This window comes from Ovis aries, chromosome 4, assembly GCF_016772045.2.
Source record: "Ovis aries strain OAR_USU_Benz2616 breed Rambouillet chromosome 4, ARS-UI_Ramb_v3.0, whole genome shotgun sequence".
NCBI lineage: Eukaryota > Metazoa > Chordata > Mammalia > Artiodactyla > Bovidae > Ovis > Ovis aries.
Genome location: NC_056057.1, coordinates 39,114,983 through 39,138,221, shown reverse-complemented (window position 1 = coordinate 39,138,221; position 23,239 = coordinate 39,114,983). Strand labels below are relative to the sequence as shown.

The 23,239-nt window shown below is 35.0% G+C and overlaps 1 protein-coding gene across 9 annotated transcripts in view; it reads right to left on the bottom strand.

Moving 5' to 3' along the window:
- Positions 1 to 23,239, bottom strand: part of PCLO (piccolo presynaptic cytomatrix protein) — a 377,965-nt gene that overhangs the window by 110,243 nt on the left and 244,483 nt on the right. For all 9 annotated transcript variants that reach the window (XM_060414989.1, XM_060414990.1, XM_060414992.1 and 6 more), the window contains exon 10: positions 341 to 466. In XM_060414989.1, the coding sequence (XP_060270972.1) occupies positions 341 to 466 (126 nt within the window). The remainder of the gene's footprint in view (positions 1 to 340; positions 467 to 23,239) is intronic.

The window sequence follows — 23,239 nt, the reverse complement described above, 5'->3', positions numbered from 1 at the left end:
CTGATTTCAATATGATTTTTTTTGGTGTTTATGAATCACTAGTCCCTTTAATCAAAGTATTTTTTTAAAAGTATATTGTCCCTCTCAGTAAAAAAATCTTGACTAATTACTGTTTCTTAAACAAGATACTCCACAATGCAAAAGGCAAAAGGACAATGCAATTGAAAATAAAATGAATACAGTGGTGGACATATCTTCCTTTACTATACCACAATGTCACCTTTAACCACAAGGAGAGGTTTTCCTAGACAGTAAAAGAAGAGAAAACTTTCAGATCAAATTAAGATACGTTTAATATGAGCACATTCATTTTAATTTACTCTGAAATCCTTATTCTTACCTTCCACAAGTTTCCCTGTCTGTTCGGCACTTCCCCCAGGAAGAATCTTGGCAATATAGGCTCCAATTTCTCCGCTATATCCAGGGATTTCTTTACCACCCACAATTCTAATTCCTAATCCGTTACCTGTATTGAAAAGTTAGCAAATTATTAGCAATAAGTTAAGAAAAGACAACAGTTATCACAAGTGATAAGGTGCAGAAAAAATGGGTTCTGATATGTAGAAGTTAACCCCAAATGAATATTGGAACTGGACACTGATAACCAAAAGAACAATATTATGATTTCATAGTAGTTGATAGCAAAGAATTATCTGAGATCTTGGTAGGATCTATAATGATTAATCTGACATTAACAAATAATTTTTATTTTTTATTTCAGCCATATTCAATAATATAATAAAGTTTTGTCCATTTTGATCATATATGTTGTAAGAATTTTATATGACGATGTTCCCAGTGTAAATAATTTCAGAGCAAAAAAGTCATTTATGAAATTGATGAACATTTAACTTACAAAAAGGAAGTAATGGCTATCATAAACTGAGAAGACATAAATGACTGCAACTGATAAAGTGAAAATATGATCATAACTTACAAATTATTATTCACATTTCAGCCTTAATTCAGAAACTAACTGATATTGTTTGTGCATTAATATGGCACTTAATACAAGGATAATAAAAGCATTCTTTACTGATGAACAACTTGGTAAACTGTTCCTTATTCAACAGAATAGATTTCTCTATAATTAGCGATGCAGATGAAAGATGGAAAATGATTATTATGAGAAATCCACACACTATACTTGATTTTAGCCAAAAGGCTGAGAAGTGATGATTATTATGAGAGATCTAATTGAATCAAATAAACTGTTGACATTTTAAGTTTATTTTAAAAGAGTAAGCTAAAAAACAGCTAGTGTATACAGCTCCACATATATTTTTGTTACAAATGTCAAGAAGATTTTAAAATGAAAGCACTAAAAGAAAGCAGAATTCTCCTTTATTGAAGACACAATTAATTAAACATTTCATTCAGTGATTGAAGTACCATTTCCAACTCTTTCAAAATCTCTAAAATTAAAAGCCAGGTCTCTTCCAAATCCTGTACTTTCCTACTTAACTCCTCAAAAAGAATCCCTCTAGCTAGCATCAACACAATTCAAACATTCAACAAGCAGTAGCTGAATTATGGACTGCTTCTTCATTTATCTAGTAGGGCTGTATTTTGGTAAAATACTGTTTATTTCCAGGTGAGATGATACTTCCAAATGAATTTACTCTTTCCTGTTCTTCCTTCCTCCTCCCTCCCTTTCATCCTTCCTCTCCTTTCCCCCCTCCTACTCTCCCTTGTTTCCCCTAGTGCCCCACTCCCCACTCTCATCCCGAGACCTGCTAGTACACCAGACCAAGTGTTCTGAAGATTTAGCCTCAAAACAAAACCAAAACAAATTAACTGCATGTTTTTACAAAGGGTGGCCAAGGGTGAGAGATAAATAAAATACTAGCTCTCTGTGGCCCCGCTTGTGGAGCTTTTCTGCCACAAGCCTCTTGGCTCAGTGTTCCTGTTCTTAGAGATTAATTGATGATCCAAATTGAACATAACTGGATCAGTGAAGACTAGCAGTCACTATATGACATAGAGCAGGTATTAGGCATGACTTTCAGTCTCAACAAAAGTTGATTTCTTAGACATTAGCATTTAAAGATTCGCCAGGACTGATTCTACAATAAGACATTAGATTAGACTCAGAAAGAGCAGAAGATGAAGAAAAGTTATTAGCCACTATTTATTCAATTACTTTATATATGTGTGTGATATATATAGTGTTAAGTCATTTTAGAAATTACAAAATGAGAATTTAAAAATAGCTGGTCATATTTAAAGGATTTTCCTATGGAATTTGTCCAAAAAAAAAAATAAAAACAGATTCTTAATCTAAGACTTGGCTTTATTTTTCATGGTTGAATCACTCACAAGTTGCAATTCATCACTTGTTAAATATTTCATAAAACGGATACATATACTGAATATTTCTAATGTGGTCAATATATCCATATCAATTTTAAAACATGGTCAGTCTGGGATCCCAAAAGATGATTGATGAGATTTCTTTAGTGTAAAGGCATATTTTCAAGACCAAGTTTTATATCAATATTTATGCTAGATGATAGCAGAGCATAGAAGGTGTAGTAAAGTGCTCATGGCACTGCTCTTATTTCTTTTTAAGCTTAAAACTGTTGTATGGCAGAAACCAACACAACACTGTAAAATTTTTAAAAATATATTTAAATTAAAAATGGAAAAAAATTACCATGTAAATACAGTTCATAAAAATAAGTCTGTACTATATAGAATATGGTGTAGCCATATGCTTAGAAACTGCAAACAGAATTGTTATACCTTGTAAAGGTATAGCTAAAAAGTAGAATTTCAGAATCTATTAATTAATATGTGACTACTTAAAAAAACTGATTATGTTTTCATTTTGAAAAATGACATTGTCTTAAAGATAAGTAGTTGGGTTCTTAGTGCCATTTGATTTTTAGTGACAGAGTACATTCTAAAATTTTGTAGTAAAGGATCTGTAATAGGAACTTATAACTATATCCACAATAATTATTTAATTTTGTAAAATACAGTTTCACGCTAATGAATTTGACACTTCCTAAATATACTTTACAAACCAGTGTCTTTGATAAAATGGGAGTAATACATAGCCATGAAAATACTGTGAAAAATGAGATTTGATAGACAGTTGACCCTTCCACCACCTGGGGGTTGAGGTGCTGACACTCTGTGCAGTTGAAAATCCTCATAAACTTATACTCAGCCCTTTCTATACAAGGTTTCTCTGTGTCTCAGTTTCATATCCCTGGATTCAACCAACTGTGGATTGTGTAGCATTATATATTTACTATTGAAAAAAATCTCCATTTAAATGAACCTATGAAGTTCAAATGCATATTGTTCAAGGTTCAGTGTATATAGAAACCACTTCTAATACATAGCAAATTTTCAAAAGTGACTTTTCTTCTTGTTGATCCTGCTGTGTTGACTGCTACTGATTTTCATGTATACAATAAAGTAACATAGAAATATTAAAAGTTTGTGAAAGAAAAGCAAGTTAGAAAATAAAAAGACCTAAAGGAAAACATTTGTTTATTTTACAGTAGTTGCTTGTATCCTAATTTGGATGCCATGAGTATGAATTCAATTTATATAATTTATAAGAATGTAAATCTAGATATTTTTATTTACCATTTCTATGGTTATACTTTGATATTTTATGAATATAGACAGAACAAACAAAAACACTTCCATAAAAATAAAACACATTAGCTCAAATTTAAAAAGCAGAATGTCAATAAAAAATTTGATAAGCCTAAGAGGCAAAATTAGTTTTTAACTGAAATGCTTAAATCTAAGTGGTCCTTGATAAGTGATACTATTGGTTTTAACTTTCACACATTTTTAACAACATAAACTTATTTCCCTCTCTGTTTCTATTCTATCTAGAAACATTGCTAAAATTTTTCCTCAGAAGCATGAAAGTATACTGGTTTTGCTCTTTAGTTCACAGTATGGCAGAGAAGAGAGGCCAATAATTACTGTAAAGAACATAGGAGCTTTAGTAAAAGAGATCATCAAAAGTTACAGTAATTTTATAACATATAAGCATAAACATGGTTAAGGAAGTCTTAAAGGGAAATCTATAAGCAACCACAACACAATGTATTCATAAATCACCATGATGTACACCTTAAATATCTTATAATGTTGTAAGCCCATTATACCTAAATAAATTGAAATGAAAAAATAAAAAAATTAAGCTGTACATAAAATAAACATTAGCATACTAAGGACACATCCTCACATTTGAATCTAAATTTGCAGTTTAAATCTATTTTACTTTAATATGTTTATCCATATGTTATATTAAATGCTCTGATATTTAAGGTATTATAAAAATGTTTTCATTTCCATTGTTAAATAACATGAAAATATCATGATGTTATAATTACAGCACTGACTGTGGGCAAAATAGCAATACTTGTTTCATTTCCTCACTATCATGTGCTACATTTAAGCATCAAGGAAAAAGAAAATTTTCATCAATGAACATCTATCTTATGAATAGTAGTCTTTAAATCAATAATTTATTATTCATAATAAAATTATTACAGAACATAGATATACTGCTTAGTTTAGTCATATAATTAATTGGGCTGAAGAAGAAAGATTGTCTATATAAATATATGATCTATATTAATATGAATATACTCATTGGAAGACAGATGCTGAAGCTGAAGCTCCTATACTTTGGGCACCTGATGTGAAGAACTGACTCATCGGAAAATACTCTGATGCCAGGAAAAATTGAGGGCAAAAAGAGAAGGGGGTGACAGAGGATAAGATGGTTGGATGGCATCACTGACTCAATGGACATGAGTTTGCAACTCAGGGAGATAATAATGGACAGAGAAGCCTGGTGTGCTGCAGTTCACAGGGTTACAAAGAGTTGGACATGACAGCGACTGAACAACAAAAACAAAAAATAATCAAGGCTAATGATGTACTAAGGATAATGAAAAATACACAAAGCATAGTTCAATTAAATCTATTTTTATAGTTCATCTTAATTATACTCTTGCATAAGGCTGTTGTACCTACTGTTACAAATTATCCAAGAAAATATTTAGAAAAATCAAATTACATTAATGATTTCATAATGATTACATATGATTACATAATGATTTCATATGATTACATAATGATTTCCTTTGCATCTTATCAAATGCTATATTAATTCATTAACATTGGAAAACAAAGACCTAAAGAATATTTCACTATTTGTTCTTTAACTTTACTTACTTTTGTTCATTATAAGAAAACATTTCTACAAACACAACAAAGCTCATCAATTGCATTATTAGCAATCCATACTTGACTGTTTCCAGAAAATTCAAAATGGAAACACCATATTCATTCATGCCAAATATAATCCAACTGTAAGTCTGGACACGCAAATTACAAACTCAGCTCTTCAACCATTAACTTTATTTTAAATTCAGCGAATTACTGTATAAAATATTCTTCCCTACTTTTAAATATGTAAAGATTCATAAAGAATTTGAAGTGAATATTGTATTTCACATTTCTATGAACAAAAGTTCACCACTTGTCTTTTTCTAATTTGAATAATATTAAGGTAAAAATGTTGCATGGGCTTCAAAGTATGTATAAAATGCTATTCACACTTAGACTATCCTGGATGAGATAGGTCCAAGTTGGCCTGCCAGAGGACTGAAATGGCCATTGGCATGGGAAGGAAATAAGGAAGATAAGTCATGGACATAAGTCAAGAGCGGCACAGTGGTAACGAATGCACTTTAGAGACCCAGGTTTGATACCTGGATTGGGAAGAACCCCTGCAGAAGGAAATGGCAACCCACTCCAGTATTCTTGCCTGGGAAATCCCATGGACAGAGGAGCTTTGCAGGCTATATATAGTTCATGGGGTTGCAAAGAGTTGGACATGACTGAGCAATTAAACAACAACAACAATAACAATATATCAAAAGACACTGGTATTTTGAGTTTGTTAAGCAACATCTTTCAAATGATGTATGAATTGATAAAGTATTTTTACTAAGATGGCATAGGATTTCCTCTTTCTGAAATGCTTCAAAAATAATTTTCACCAAGAAAATTTTCAGGACTTCCACATCATAAATGGACATTTCGTTCACACAGAGTTTTTTTTCTTTATTTTAGCTTACATGTTTGATAGTTGCTGAGAGTAGATCCTAAAAGTTTTTATCACAAGAAAAAAATTTTGTAACTATATCTGGTGATGAATGTTAAACAGAATTATCATGATGACTGCCTTCCCAGACAACACACAGTTTGCAGCTATGTGAGTTCCTGATCAGGGGACCTAGTTAAGCCATGCTTGAGATTCTTGAACTACAAAAACATTGAGTACTAAATGTGTGTTGTTTTAAGTCATTAAATTTGTGGTAACCTGTCTATTCCTGCTTTATTGACTATGCCAAAGCCTTTGACTGTGTGGATCACAACAAACTGTGGAAAATTCTGAGAGAGATGGGAATACCAGATCACTTGACCTGCCTCTTGAGAAATCTGTATGCAGGTCAGGAAGCAACAGTTAGAACTGGACATGGAACAACAGACTGGTTCCAAATATGAAAAGGAGTACATCAAGGCTGTATATTGTCACCCTGCTTATTTAATTTATATGCAGAGTACATCATGAGAAACGCTAGACTGGAAGAAACACAAGCTGGAATCAAGATTGCTGGGAGAAATACCAATAACCTCAGACATGCAGATGACACCACCCTTATGGCAGAAAGTGAAGAGGAACTAAAAAGCCTCTTGATGAAAGTGAAAGAGGAGAGCAAAAGAGCTGGCTTAAAGCTCAACATTCAGAAAATGAAGATCATGGCATCCGGTCTCATCACTTCATGGGAAATAGATGGGGAAACAATGGAAACAGTGTCAGACTTTATTATTTTGGACTCCAAAATCACTGTAGATGGTGACTGCAGCCATGAAATTAAAAGACGCTTACTCCTTGGGAGGAAAGTTATGAGCAACCTAGATAGTATATTCAAAAGCAGAGACATTACTTTGCCAACAAAGGTCCGTCTAGTCAAGGCTATGGTTTTTCCTGTGTCATGTATGGATGTGAGAGTTGGACTGTGAAGAAGGCTGAGTGCCGAAGAATTGATGCGTTTGAACTGTGGTGTTGGAGAAGACTCTTGAGAGTCCCTTGGACTGCAGGGAGACCCAACCAGTCCATTCTGAAGGAGATCAACCCTGCGATTTCTTTGGAAGGAATGATGCTAAAGCTGAAAACTCCAGTACTTTGGCCACCTCATGCGAAGAGTTGACTCATTGGAAAAGACTTTGATACTGGGAGGGATTGGGGGCAGGAGGAGAAGAGGACGACAGAGGATGAGATGGCTGGATGGCATCGCTGACTCAATGGATGCGAGTCTGAGTGAACTCCAGGAGTTGGTGATGGACAGGGAGGCCTGGTGTGCTGTGATTCATGGGGTAGCAAAAAGTTGGACATGACTGAGCGACTGAACTGAAATGAACTGAACCTGTTATTCACCAACAGAAATTAATACCAAGATGAAAGCTGCATTCTGAGTTTTCTATGCACACAATATATAGGGATATTATCTTGGTAGCAAAACCAGTGGAATAGTTGTGTTTATAGTACTTAACCATGGTGACTGAGCAGCGATAGAGGGTAGGAGATAAAGGGAAAATAGGCTATGAACAGAAAACCTGTTGCTCTTCATAAATGAAGAGGAAGAGCTCTGTGTATCAGTTCTGCATCACTGGGATTCTAGTATAATGTGTGTAGGAAGTACATGGCATCTAGGCTACACTGAATTTGTGAATGAATGAATCATGAATGGATGAAAACTGGTGTCTAATTTTCAGTTTTGAAACTTTGAAGTGTCTAATTTTCTCTACATAGGGCTTAATGCCTGTCATGCTGCGGTCCATGGTGTCACAGAAAGTCTGACGTGATTGAGCAACTGAACTAAAATGAGGGCTAATTCATCAGTTACAGTGATCTTAAAAATAATAGATTTGTATTGTACTCTGTTCTTGGAAAATGTCTGTAAAATTGTATTAACACAATGAATCTTAAAAATAACAAAAAGGAAACCCTCTATTCTACATGAATAAAATAAGACTTTGCGAGGTTAACTGCTCAAGACAACACCTAATATATGGTAATGCTAGAGTGGAGCCCACACTCCAAATGAATGGGTTAGAGATGAATCTCCTGTTAGGCTAGGGGCAGGGAACCCAGTGTGGGATGAGAAAGGATGGGTTGGGGAGCTGCATACATAGCCCTTCCCTTTCTCATTCAGTTGCAGAGGGGAGAGTGAAGAGAGACCTTACAATTAGGCCATTAAAAGGAGAAACTACCAGGATGTAAAAAATGGTGGGGAGTCAGTACCTGTCAGTCAGTACCAAGGAGAGGAAACATTTTGGGTTTAGGCAGCTTGTGGATTAAATGGCAGCGTTTAATGTTTTCAGATTTATTTTTAATTGGAGGATAATTGCTTTACAAAGTTGTGTTGGTTTCAGCCATACAACACTGTTCATTCAGTTCATTCAGTCGCTCAGTCCTGTCCGACTCTTTGTGACCCCGTGAATTGCAGCACACTAAGCCTCCCTGTCCATCACCAACTCCCAACTCCCGGAGTTCACCCAAACTCATGTCCATCCAGTTGGTGATGCCATCCAGCCATCTCATCCTCTGTTGTCCCCTTCTCCTCCTGCCCCTAATCTCTCCCAGCACCAGAGTCTTTTTCAATGAGTCAACTCTTTGCATGAGGTGGCCAAAATATTGGAGTTTCAGTTTTATTTAGCATCATTCCTTCCAAAGAACACCCAGGACTGATCTCCTTTCGAATGGACTGGTTGGATCTCCTTGCAGTCCAAGGGACTCTCAAGGGTCTTCTCCAACACCACAGTTCAAAAGCATCAATTCTTTGGCGCTCAGCTTTCTTCGCAGTCCAACTCTCACATCCATACATGACTACTGGAAAAACCATAGCCTTGACTAGACGGACCTTAGTCAGCAAAGTAATGTCTCTGCTTTTGAATATGCTCTCTAGGTTGGTCATAACTTTCCTTCCAAGGAGTAAACGTCTTTTAATTTCATGGCTGCAATCACCATCTGCAGTGATTTTGGAGCCCCCCAAAATAAAGTCTGACACTGTTTCCACTGTTTCCCCATCTATTTCCCATGAAGTGATGGGTGAATTGGCTGTAAGTATACATATATCCCTTCCCTCTTGAACATTCCCACCACCCTCCATCCCACCCCTACAGGTTGTCACAGAATATGCGGTTGAGCTCCCAGTGTTATGCAGCAACTTCCCACTAGATCATCTGCATATGGTAATGTGTATGTTTTAAATAGCATTTAATCTGAAGCTGTAAGTGATCACTTTGGAAATGCTCTGCTTGTTTTGTCACTATGGTTTCCATTTTTCTATTGATGCATAAATGTCTATGACTTATTTATACCTTTATCAGCCATTACAAAGATGAAATTGTTACCTTTTCAGTATTAAAGATATTACCATTTTATATTTTAGCATTTGTGTTACTATGTCATATACGTCTATTAAATGAATATGTAATATTAATACTTATATATCTTACTCGCAAATCTATAAAGAATGACATATGCACAGGCCTGATAACATAATTATATTATAATCACCATTATTTGGGGCAGTAGTTGAAAAACTGATTTGGAGAGAAAAGTTCTGAATTTACCAAGTCACTTTAGGGATACTATAAATAAAATCCAGGTGTCCAGAGTATTTTTGTGCTAGAGGTTAAACCTGGTCTAATCAAAATCAATTTGCTTTAGTAAAAGAGGTATTCAACACAGTTCAACAGATTCTACCATCCAGTATACGTTAGGGAATATTTTTTACTAAAGAGTTATTTAATATAATTACTTTGGTTATATTCATTACTCTATTTTTAAAAACTGTTATTATAGTACTATTTGAAATTAAGAATAAATATTATGTTATTAGGTGGCCAGGCTAAGGATAAACATTCCTCTGAAATTGTGTTTTAAACAAAAAGTGAGCTCCTTTTATTTCATTTAGTTTTCTACTGCGTAAGATTTATGGAACTTTTAGTTGTATGTTTCAAAATATATAACTTTGAACTAATGAACACTATTTGCTGTTTCTACTTTGTACCAATATTATATGTATTATATTACTTGTTTTCAATCTCTTTGTTAACAGCTTCGGGGATAGAAGGGAAAAAAGTAACTAACATTTCTAGAGTTTCTCCTACTTTGCATTTTAAAATCATCTCTATAACTTTCCATGTTAGGTACTGTCCATACCATTTTAGGACAAAGCAGCTGAGACTACAGGAGGTTAGAAACTTGGCTAGGTTGGCTAGTAAGTAAAACGACCAAGGTTAGAGCCCATTTTTCTTCCTGAGTCCCACATTCTTGTTCTTTCTTTATACCTTTGCTCATCACTCTAATTGTCAAAAAAATTCTAGAAGACAATTTTAGAAAATATTCTAGAAGTCTTTTCTCTTTTAATTGAATCTCATTTCTTATTTTCCATTTTCCAAGATGAAATCATATGCTATATACATATCACCAAATTACCCTCCTTAACCTGTAGGTTAAACATCTTGAATGTGTTTACCCTCTCCTTAAAGAATCAATTATTAATTCCTTTACTTTTATTTATTAAGAAAAATGGAAAAATGTGTTCATCCATCCCCAGTTAAAAGCACAGCCATTAATGTCACTTAATGGCAGGAACCCATTTCTACAAGCAATATTTATCTTGACAGATGTCAGGAAAAGTGATGATGTGAATGAGAAACTATCCAACAGTAAATACTTCCTTTGTCACTGAGGAAATGAATGCAAGTGTTCACTGAAATATATGAGGAAGAAATGATTTTAGAAGAGATTCTATTCAAATATGATTTTTTCTATAGTTGTATACTCTGTTTATTCCTAAGACACTTTGAGGGGCTTACAATGAGAAATTGTGTCATATATTTACAACATATCTGGACAGTTAATAAAAGAGAAAAAGCCATTCTGAATGGGAAGGGAGAAATTTGGGGTCAAGACCCGCTTGCTAGAATCTGTTCAGTTTCCGAGAACTTGCAGCATTTAGGACAGAAAACACACGTTCTCAAAGTGACAATGGACACTTTCTCTTGGTTTTCCACAAGAAACAGAACAAATGACATAAGTGTCTTAACTTTCAAACACCTGACCTTAAAAAAAAATGTTTTCTCATTAAGTGTTCCTAAACAATGTAGGAGACATGTTAAGGGTGTGTTACCTACAATTTATCTAACTGCATGAAGTAGAGTTCACCACATTTTTCGCCTCAGTTCACTTCAGTCACTCAGTTGTGTCTGACTCTTTGCGACCCCATGAATTGCAGCACGCCAGGCCTCCCTGTCCATCACAACTCCCAGAGTTTACCTAAACTCATGTCCAATGAGTTGGTGATACCATCCAACCATCTCATCCTCTGTTGTCCCCTTCTCCTCCTGTCTTCAATCTTTCCCAACATCAGGGTCTTTTCAAATGAGTCAGCTCTTTGCATCAGGTGGCCAACATATAGGAGTTTCAGCTTCAACATCAGTCCTTCCAATGAACACTCTGGACTGATCTCCTTTAGGATGGACTGGCTGGATTTCCTTGCAGTCCAAGGGATTCTCAAGAGTCTTTTCTAACACCACAGTTCAAAAGCCTCAATGCTTCAGCACTCAGCTTTCTTTATAGTCCAGCTCTCACATCCATACATGATTACTGGAAAAACCACAGCCTTGACTAGATGGACCTTTGTTAGCAAAGTAATGTCTCTGATTTTGAATATGCTATCAAGATTGGTCATAACTTTCCTTCCAAGTAGTATGCATCTTTTAATTTCATGGCTGTAGTCACCATCTGCAGTGATTTTGGAGCCCCCCAAAAAATAAAGTCAGCCATTGAAATAAAGTGAGTTTCCACTGTTTACCCATCTATTTGCCATGAAGTGATGGGACCAGATGCCAAGATCTTAGTTTTCTAAATGTTGAGCTTTAAGCCAACTTTTTCACTATCCTCTTTCACTTTCATCAAGAAGCTCTTTAGTTCTTCTTACTTTCTGCCATAAGGGTGATGTCATCTGCATATCTGAGATTATTTGTATTTCTCCTGGCAATCTTGATTCCAGCTTGTGCTTCCTCCAACCTAGTGTTTCTCATGATGTACTCTGCCTATAAGCAGGGTGACAATATACAGCCTTGACATACTCCTTTACCTATTTGGAACCAGTCTGTTGATCCATGTCCAGTTCTAACTGTTGCTTCCTGACCTGCATACAGATTTCTCAAGAGGCAGGTCAGATGGTCTGGTATTCCCATCTCTTTCAGAATTTTCCACAGTTAATTGTGATCCACACAGTCAAAGGCTTTAGCATAGACAATAAAGCAGAAATATATGTTTTTTTTTTTTTTCTGGAACTCTTGCTTTTTTGATGATCCAGTGGATGTTAAGCAATTTGATCTCTGGTTCCTCTGCCTTTTCTTAAAATGAGCTTGAACATCTGGAAGTTCACAGTTCTTGTATTGCTGAAGCCTGGCTTGGAGAATTTTGAGCATTAATTTGCTAGTGTGTGAGATGAATGCAATTGTGTGGTAGTTTGAACATTCTTTGGCATTGCCTTTCTTTGGGATTGGAATGAAAACTGACCTTTTCCAGTCCTGTGGCCACTGCTGAGTTTTCCAAATTTGCTGGCATATTGAGTGTAGCACTTTCACAGTATCATCTTTTAGGATTTGAACTAGCTCAACTGGAATTCTATCACCTCCACTGGCTTTGTTCATAGTGATGCTTCCTAAGGCCCACTTGACTTCACATTCCAGGATGTCTGGCTCTAGGTGAGTGATCACACCATCGTGATCATCTGGGTTGTGAAGATCTTTTTGTACAGTTCTTCTGTTTATTCTAGTCACCTCTTCTTAATATCTTCTGCTTCTGTTAGGTCCATACCATTTCTGTCATTTATTGAGCCCCTTATTTCATCACGGTTAAATTTTTTCAGAATTCAGCTTTGAACCAGACAAAACCATTTTAAAAAAATCTCAAAAAGGAAGCTTCAGTGATTTCATTGGTGCTCATATTACCCGTCAAATTACATTTAGGATTACTTAATATGATCTGGCTCTAACTCTTATTCCTTTTATGACCTGGTCCTTACTTTGATCCCTTTTTTGTACTCTGTTTTAGCAAAACAAAATTTAAAAAAATAACATAAGCCAAAAAAAAAAGAACAAAAAAACCCCCAAAATAACTCACTTCCTGAAATGATAAAATCATTGAAAGGAACTTAAAAATACTAATCAGGTCTAAGGGCTAAAATCAAGACTCAATAGTATATGCAGCCTCACTATCTAGTTTAATTAGTAGGTTCTTAAATGGTCTAATCATAAAATCCCCTTCCCTCTCTGGTGGATATAAAGATCCTTCACCAAATAGCACTCCTTATCAAGTGATCTGGGCTTCCCTGGTGGCTTAGATGGTAAAGAATCTGCCTGAGACCCCGGTTCAATCCCTAGGTTGAGAAGATCCTCTGGAGATGTAATGGTAACCCACTACAATATTCTTGCCTGGAGAATCCCCATGGACAGAGCAGCTTGGGTGGGCTAAAGTTCATGGGGTTGCAAATAGTCGGATATGACTGAGTGATCCACACTTCCACTTTTCATCAAGGGGATTCAGTCCAATTTCTGCTTATCCCTGAGCAGGTGGGACTCAGTTTCCTCCAAGTCTATACAATTATTCAACCAAGCCAATCACATCTTCCTTAAAGAACCAGGGGGCACTCCAACTTTTTGATACTAAAATGCTGGCCTTGCAGAACTGTTTATTCTGTTCCTGAGTACAACCCTGATATGGCCTCTATATTTTAGGGAAATAAAGAACATCATGGCAGCCTTTTTTCACTGTGGTATTGTAGTATTGTTTATAATATTGCAAAGGGGAAGTCCGCACAAATGTTTAGCAACTGAGGAATGGTGGATATAGATGATTAAATATCTATAAATATAATAAAAATAATTAAACTTATCTTATGAAGATCTTTTGATGTAACAGGAAAACGTCTTTGTTAGGTAATTTATACCTATATACAAAATACATATGTAAACTACTTTACAATATGCTCCTAACATTTACTGTGTGTACCTGGGTATAAAGAAGAAAGGAAAGAAAGAGAGTGTCAATTGTCAGATTATGGCAGTTTTCATTTTTATCTTTATAGTTTTCACTGCTACTATAATTTACTGAGGATCTCTCTATCTATTCATCCATCCATCCAGCTATCTATATATACACGACACACATATACTCATTTCACATACACATACAAAGAAGAGAGTTGAAAACGATACATGTATTTAGAAGACCAGATGGGAGATTTGCCTTTTAGATTTCTAAGAGGAAAGAGAAATGAAAATCTTCATGAGGAGACGGGGAAAGATATATTCTCTATCTCTCATTAATATATTCTTTGAACAAATGAAGATACGTAGTATAAAAATTGTATGTGTACATACATGTACCCATGGTTTGTGACTTATTTTAACTTTCAAGAGACAATCTCATGTATTCAATGTTTGCTATGGATTAGCTCTACTTCTTCAAATATCTTGCAAATTCTTGGAAGTAGAATTGTTACCACAGGCTTTTTGCATATCTGCCTTATATCTAGGTTGAGGTTGAGTTTACATTCAACATGAGCTATTTACTTTTACAGTGGGAAAGTGAAAGATTTATTTTAATTCTACTTTCTGTAATCCTATATTATTTGGAAAATTTTTCAAGTAACAGTTATAAAAGGTAGCTACATTTTTGTTCCAGTATTTTTATTGACTATGGAATATATTCCATGGAACATGGGGGTATTTTTCTAAACTAATCTGCTGATTATAATTTGATATCTTCAAGAAAGACTAAACAAGATATATAGAACTATTATTAACATCTGAAGGTTCCATCTAGAGTCTGAATGCAACTATCTATCTAAATCACCTCTTTTTTAAATTTGTGGGTTTTCACTGTAAACACTCGTTAGTAAGAAAGAAAAACAAGAATGGTATCATTATTTGGTGGAATTGGTTATACTTTCAAATTATTTCAGAAGCAAAGGAAAAAATATGCAAGTGTACAGTGAACAATATAACTATGTTCATATCGTTCTAACTTAATTGAGATATTCATTTCCTTTCTTAGGATTTTACATGTATAATTTCTTTGGTTGCATATTGGGATAATATAATGACCCTAACCCTAACCTATGTAAATAAGGTCATTGTCACAAATGTAACCATTTCCATTAAAAAATTATTGAAATACAAACCAGAGTGAATATGAGGGTATGTATGTATGTATGCATGTATGTAAACTCTTTATCCTCTTTCAAATATGAAAACAAAATTCATTTAATACCTCTTCATATTGCCAGGATTTGAGAGTTCCATTGGTGAAGAGAAGAAAGTACAGTCTGATCAGCTAGTGTTTGCTTTAAAAGCTGTTCCTAAATACTTCTGCTCACCTTTCTAAAATTTTAGGCCAATAAAAATCCTTCCAATGAATTTTAGAGGGGAAGAGAGGCTTAGGGTAGAATCCCTGCATTACTGTCACAACTAGTCACTGATGTTCTTTAGGGACAAAGCAGGGATGTCTCCTCTCACTACTCTGCTCAGTATTATACCACAAATTTTAGAAAATGCAATAAAGACAAGAAATTTATACAAATTTATCCCCACTGGAATGGAAGAAGTAAAGCTGTCTTTATTTGTAGACAACATAATCTTGCTTGTAAGAAAACCCTAAGGATTCCACAAAAAAAACCTATCAGAACTAAAAACACTAGTGAGATTATAAACTAAAAGGTCAGTGTACAAAAATCAAATGCATTTTTATAAAATGGCAGTGCATAATACCAAACTGAAATTAAGAAAGTAATTCCATTCTTGGATACATGTGTATGTATGGCCGAGTCCTTTTGCTGTCCACCTGAAACTATCACTACATTGTTAATTGGCTATACTACAATACAAAATAAAAAGCTTAAAAAAAGGCAAAAAAAAAATATCATTGAATCTTATACTCACCATGAGTGAAACTTATAAGATGGAAATTATATCTCAATAAAGCTGTTAAAAAAAACAATTCCATTCTCAAGCACCAAGAAGAATGGAATAATTTGGAAGACATTAAACAAAGAAATTCTAGTTTTACACTGGAAACTATAAAACTATACTGAAAAATTAAAGGATACCTCAATAAAGGTAGAGATATTACACATACATGAATTAGAAGATTCAATGTTGTTAAGATAGCAATTCTTTTCAAATTGATCTATAGTTTCAATGTGACCCCTATCATAATCCAAGTAAGTTGATACTAAAAAAATGTGGAAATTAAAAGAATCTAGAGTAGTCATGAGAAACGCTGGGCTGGAAGAAGCACAAGCTGGAATCAAGATTGCCGGGAGAAATATCAATAGCCTCAGATATGCAGATGACACTACCCTTATGGCAGAAAGTGAAGAGGAACTCACTAAAAAGCCTCTTGATGAAAGTGAAAGAGGAGAGTGAAAAAGTTGGCTTAAAGCTCAACATTCAGAAAACGAAGACCATGGCATCCAGTCCCATCACTCCATGGGAAATAGATGGGAAACAGTGGAAACAGTGTCAGACTTTATTTTGGGGGGCTCCAAAATCACTGCAGATGGTGACTGCAGCCATGAAATTAAAAGACGCTTACTCCTTGGGAGGAAAGTTATGTCCAACCTAGATAGCATGTTCAAAAGCAGAGACATTACTTTGCCGACTAAGGTCCATCTAGTCAAGGCTATGGCTTTTCCTGTGGTCATGTATGGATGTGAGAGCTCAACTGTGAAGAAGGCTGAGCACCGAAGAACTGATGCTTTTGAACTGTGGTGTTGGAGAAGACTCTTGAGAGTCCCTTGGACTGCAAGGAGATCCAACCAGTCCATTCTGAAGGAGATCAGCACTGGGATTTCTTCGGAAGGAATGATGCTAAAGCTGAGGCTCCAGTACTTTGGCCACCTCATGCGAAGAGTTGACTCACTGGAAAAGACTCTGATGCTGGGAGGGATTCGGGGCAGGAGGAGAAGGGGACGACAGAGGATGAGATGGCTGGATGGCATCACGGACTCGATGGATGTGAGTCTGAGTGAACTCCGGGAGTTGGTGATGGACAGGGAGGCCTGGTGTGCTGCAATTCATGGGGTCGCAAAGAGTCGGACGTGACTGAGCGACTGAACTGAACTGAACTGAAGAGTAGCCAAAACATTTTTTTAAAAGTTGGAGTAATTATATTATTAGATTTCAAAACTTAATATGAAGCTACAGAGTAAGCAAAAGAGTGTAACAGTTAGGCATATAATAAAACAGAATAGAATTGAGATTCCAGAAATAAATTCTTGTATTAATGGTAGATTGATTTTTGATAAAGATACCAAGGCAATTCAATGGGGGTTTGTTTCTTTAACAAAAGGTGCTTATACAGTATTCATTAGTGGTTCAAAAAAATGAACTTGGATGTCAGCATCATACCATATACACAAATAGATACAAAATAGGTAACTGACCTGAATGTTTGAAGTATATAAACATAAGAGAAATTTTCTGGTATAAAACCTCTCAGAGAAAATCTTTTTGACCTCGGAATAGTTCTTAATACACTATCAGCAGCATGGTTCACAAACCAAAAATAACAATAAATTGAATTCTATTAAAATGTAAATTTTTTCTTTAAAATACACCCTTAAGAAAATAAAAAGACAAGACCAATGCTAGAAGGAAATAGATGCACTCCATGTTACTTATAAGAGACACATTCAAAATATATAAAAAACTCTTACAACTCTGTATGAAGACAAAGAATCCAAATGAATAATGGAAAAAAAGTCTTAATAAATATTTTACCAAAGAATATGTATGCTTTGACTTTAACCAACTAAAAATATGCTCATAGCTCAGTTGGTAAAGAATCTGCCTGTAATGCAAGAGAACCTGGTTTGATTCCTGGGTCGGGAAGATCTCCTGGAGAAGGGATAGGCTACCACTGCAGAATTCTTGAGCTTCCCGGGTGGCTCAGCTGGTAAAGAATCTGCCTGCAATGCAGGAGACCTGGGTTTGATTCCCGAGTTGGGAAGATCCCCTGGAGAAGGGAAAGGTTGCCCAATCCCGTACTCTGGTCTGGAGAATTCCATGGACTGTATAGCCCATTGGGTCGCAAAGAGCTGAACTGAGCAACTTTCACTCTCACTCTCATCATAGGTCATTAGGAAAATTTAAGTTAAAATTCACTATCATCCACACTCACCCCAAAAGACAGATAATACCAAGTGCTGGCAAAGGCATAGAGAAAGTAGAATCCTTAGACATTTTTGGTAAGAATAGAATATGGTACCTTCACCTTGGAAAACTATCTGGCAACTTCTTAAATAGTTAAAAAGAAACTCACCATGTAACTGAGCAATTCCATTTCTAGGACATCATACAAAAATATCATATGTCCAAAGTAAAACTTATGTGCAAATTTTTAGTGAAACTACGAAAAATCCAATGGATAAATAAATATAGAGAATTCAAACAATGGAGTACTTCTTAACAATAAAAAGAACAAACAACTGATACATGCTATAACATAGATAAACCTAAAAAGTACTTGGAATTGAAAGAAGTCAGACATCAAAACTGAAATCGTACAATTTAATTTATATGAAGAACCCAGAAAGGGTAGTCTCAGAGACAGAAAGTAAACTTCCTGCCTGTGACCGGAAGAGGAATGCTGGAAGTGGCTATGGCTATCAGACTCAAGGGAACTTTTTGCAGTGTGTGAAAAGTTCCAAAACAAGATTGTCGTGACAGTCACACAACTCCACAAATTTATAAAAGTCATTTATAACCTGCACATTCACGATATAAGTTATACCACAAACTTCCATCCATGGAACTTTCCAGGCAAGGGTACTGGAGTGGGTTGCCATTGTCTTCTCCAGGGGATCTTCCCGACCCAGGGATGGAACCCAGGTCTCCAGCATTGCAGGCAGATGCTTTACCATCTGAGCCACCAGGGAAGCCCCATACCACAATAAAGTTGTTAAAATAATAATTTTAAAAGGGCTATCCACATTTGGTATTCCTACCAACTCAGATCCAGTGAGATCTGTTACATCTGTTTCTTGTTTCTAAAAGCTTATAAAGGTGGTGGCCTAAAGAGGTACAGACAATGAGCCACTATATCCAGAGAAGACACTGCTATCTTTTGAAACTAACCATTCTTAATGTTCTTCACTATTACACTTTCTAATCCATCTTTCTAACCTTGCAGATGGAGCCAGTCCATTATGGAACTTTAATATAAGCAAATATCTTTTTTAAATTCAGAAGAATTTCTCTGACTTGTTTTGAACAGCTGTGTTTCTGAAGATGTTAAGATGGAGTTCTAAAAAAGAAACAGACTCACTTCTTGATTATTACCTTTTATCTTTTTTTCTGATAATTTCCAAGAGAAAATAACCTTCTTTTGATTGTACACTAAGGATAAGATTTTGTGTCAGGTTCACTTGCAATTATGTGAGATATAGAGAGCTGATCTTATTTTAAGGATGAGTGTACTCATTCTCAAAATTTAAATAAGTGATAGAGCTGAACTCCAATTCAGGACTTTTTGATTCTAAAATTCATGTCCTATTTTCTCCATTTCACTGCTTTGTGCTGGGATGACTGAAGGTTTTCAGAACCGTTGTACAGTTGTTGATCAGCATCTATATCTTTGAAGTTTACAGTCAAAATTAAATGATCTATTTGCTTAAAGTTATTGACCACTTAACAGAAGACTGTATTCATGTATTTTCCTCTGCATGCATCATAAAATAGTATAAAAAATGGTACACATGTGTATGTGTGCACACACCTATACATACATACAGATTCTATGAACAATAAAGTTTTGTAAATTCCCTGACTTTGTCTCAGTTGTTCCTTAAGTTTTACTACAGTTCAGTTCAGTCGCTCAGTCGTGTCCAACTCTTCGCAACCCCATGAACTGCAGCACGCCAGGCCTCCCTGTCCATCACCAACTCCCGGCATCCACCCAAACCCATGTCCATTGAGTTGGTGATGCCATTCAACCAACTCATCCTCTGTCGTCCCCGTCCCCTTCTCCTCCTGCCTTCAATCTTTCCCAGCATCAGGGTCTTTTCCAATGAGTCAGCTCGTTGCATCAGGTGGCCAAAGTATTGGCGTTTTATTCACATTTCAGATTCTCCTATTAAAGAGTGAATAACCTGTAGATCAAGGTCTTTGCTGGATTCATTCTAGTAACCCAGCAACTAATACAATATAAATCATACTACGGGTGTTCTATGAATAAATATTCATGAATAAAAATTTAAAATGTACTCAATATGAGTTTAAAAGCAGTTATAAAAGACAATTTATTGGAATAAGTTTTTGCATAGGAAGTAAAAAAGCTTAAAATTTTTTTTCACTTATTCTATAAAGATTCTTAGAGAAGTATTTCACAAACATTTTGGCCTCAAGGAGCCATTTATATTTTTAACATTACTGAGGACCTCAAAGAGCTTTCATTTATATCAGTTATAATTTTGCATATTTTCTATATTATAGACTAAAACTGAATTTATTTATTAATGAGTTTAAAGTATTAATAGACTCATTCCATGTTAAAACAAATCATTTTTTAAAAAATGCATTTTAAAAACAAAACATTTAAGAGAAAGGTGGCATTGTTTTACATTATTGCAAAAATGTTTGATATTGAATTAAATAGAAGACAGTTGAATTCTCTTATCTGCTCTGTATACAATCTGTTGGGATGTCACACATCATGTAATCTCTGAAAAACTCTATTGTATATTCACAGAAAAATGAGAGTGTAAAAGGTAAATGTTACCTTTAGCATTACTATGAAAATAATTTTGACCTTGAAAACCCCCTGAAACAATCTTGAGAATCCTGAGGGTTCTCAGCTTAACACTCTGACAGCCATACAGTAGAAAGAATTGAAAAAAATAAAACCACTTTCTATTTCTGTATGTTGTTAATATTTTGAAATTATTTTGCTTTCAATAAGTATCAATAGAAATATACTTTTCTCTGTGAAATGTCCATGTTTCATATAATTCTTATAAAATAATTTAAAGCTAGACACAGAATGGTCTATTAAAACACTATAAAAGATATATTTTATTTCTCCTTTCAATGAGCTTCTATAATGAAAATGAAAATCCACTAATGACATTTCCCCTCTGTTTGGGAGAGCAGAAATACTACATATTACTCTTTTCTCCTTCTTTGATTATATCCTCATCATGTTTTACAAAGGCAATTAAATTATTAGCTTAGATAGCTTTTTCCCTATTGACGAAGCCACTGGGCACTGCTGTTTTTCTTTAAACATGAGAGATAAACAGGAATTTAACTGTTAGGTAGTTAGAACAGGAAAAAGGAGTCCAGATTGGCAGTGGCTAAAAGACAAGGAAGGGAAAAGCTTGCAAAAACAGAACAAAGGAAGGTCTGAGGACCAGAGTGAGGACCTCAGGTAAAACAACATTACCCAGGAGTGCTGTTTGTTTTACCTGAGGTTCTCACTCCGGTCCTCAAACCCTCCTTTGTTCTATTTTCACGACCTTTTCCTTTCCTTGTCTTTTAGCCACCACCATTCTGGACTCCTTTTTCCTGTTCTAACTAACTAACATAACTATTTTCTATTATGCAAAGTTTCATACATATAAAAAAGTAGTGACAAGGCTGTAATAAAACCCACTGCAGTTAATCTTTCAGCTCCAAATTAATCAAATTATGTCAATTCTGTTCCATCTATTTCTTCACCACTTTCTACACAGCTAATCGTGAAGCAAATTCCACACAAGATATTGTTTCATCTGTAAATATTTTAGTATCTTCTCTAAAAGACATACTCCATTTTTTTCATGAAAATATTAACATAAAAATGACATGATAGCTAGAAAAACAGTATAATCTTAGGATCATCAAATATTTAGTCACTCAAACTAAGCTTTTGTAGACCAGCAAATAACAGAGATTAGCCAGGAGTGTAAATGCTCTATGCCAGGGTTTGTCTGCCACTAAAACTTCAAACTGCTAGATGTTGTTTGGCAAAAATTGCCATTTCTTGCTCTAACCCTGCATATACATTTTTTGTGTGTGAAACTGTTAGTGGCTCAGTCATGTCAGACTCTGCGACCCCAAGGACTATAGCCCACCAGGAACCTCTGTCCATTGGATTCTCCAGGCAAGAATACTGGAGTGGGTAGCAACTCCCTTCTTCAGGGGATTTTCCTGACCTAGGGATTGAACCTGGGTCTCCCACATTTAGGCAGATTCTTTACCATGTGAGCTACCAAGGAAGTCCCCTATACACGTATTTAAATCCCTTTGAAGCACTTAAGACTTATTTGAAGACAACACAAATTGTTCTAAAACATTTAGTTTAGAATGAGATCAGGCTGACATGACTGAAGCGACTTAGCAGCAGCAGACATCAGGGTAGTTTGGGAGACAAAGAAAATACATTCAATAGCAATGCAGGATAAATATAACAAGTATTTTTATTATTATTTTAGACAAATATTAAAATAAAAAGGGGCATGCATAGAGATAATATATTACTAGTATATAATTCAAAACTATAATTCTCTTTTCTCATTTAGCAAAGTTTATACGTAGAGGAAACAAATTTTCAGACTAGAATAACAATAACAAGTCAATAGCTCTGATTTCTATTATTCTTATATTTTAAAAGAAAAATTATAATTTTTCCTAATTGTAGTAAAAGAAAACAAACTTTTCCCCTAATCGTAGCAAAAGAAAATAAAATAAGTTGTGAAAGAAAATGATAAGGTTGAAGGGATAATTACTTTGACACAGAATATTCGTACAAATAGAAAACCTTGATATGGAGTCATAGTGATTTAGTAAAAATTGTTTGAAGATTTTCACTGAAAAAAATAATTTTGGCATTGCTAGAAAGTATTATGTTGTTTTGCTTTATGAGCTGGAGGGAACTGAGATAGTTTGCAGCAAGTAATTATTTCTACAAAAAGAGTCCCTGGATTTTAAGACTCACTCCTGGAATGTCCATCAGTACTTAAAATAGAGTTTGCATGTAATAAAATTATGAAAGTTTGAAATATCTGTCTCTGGCAGAAGAAAAACTATCCTGTCTTAAAAGGAAAATATTACACTCCTA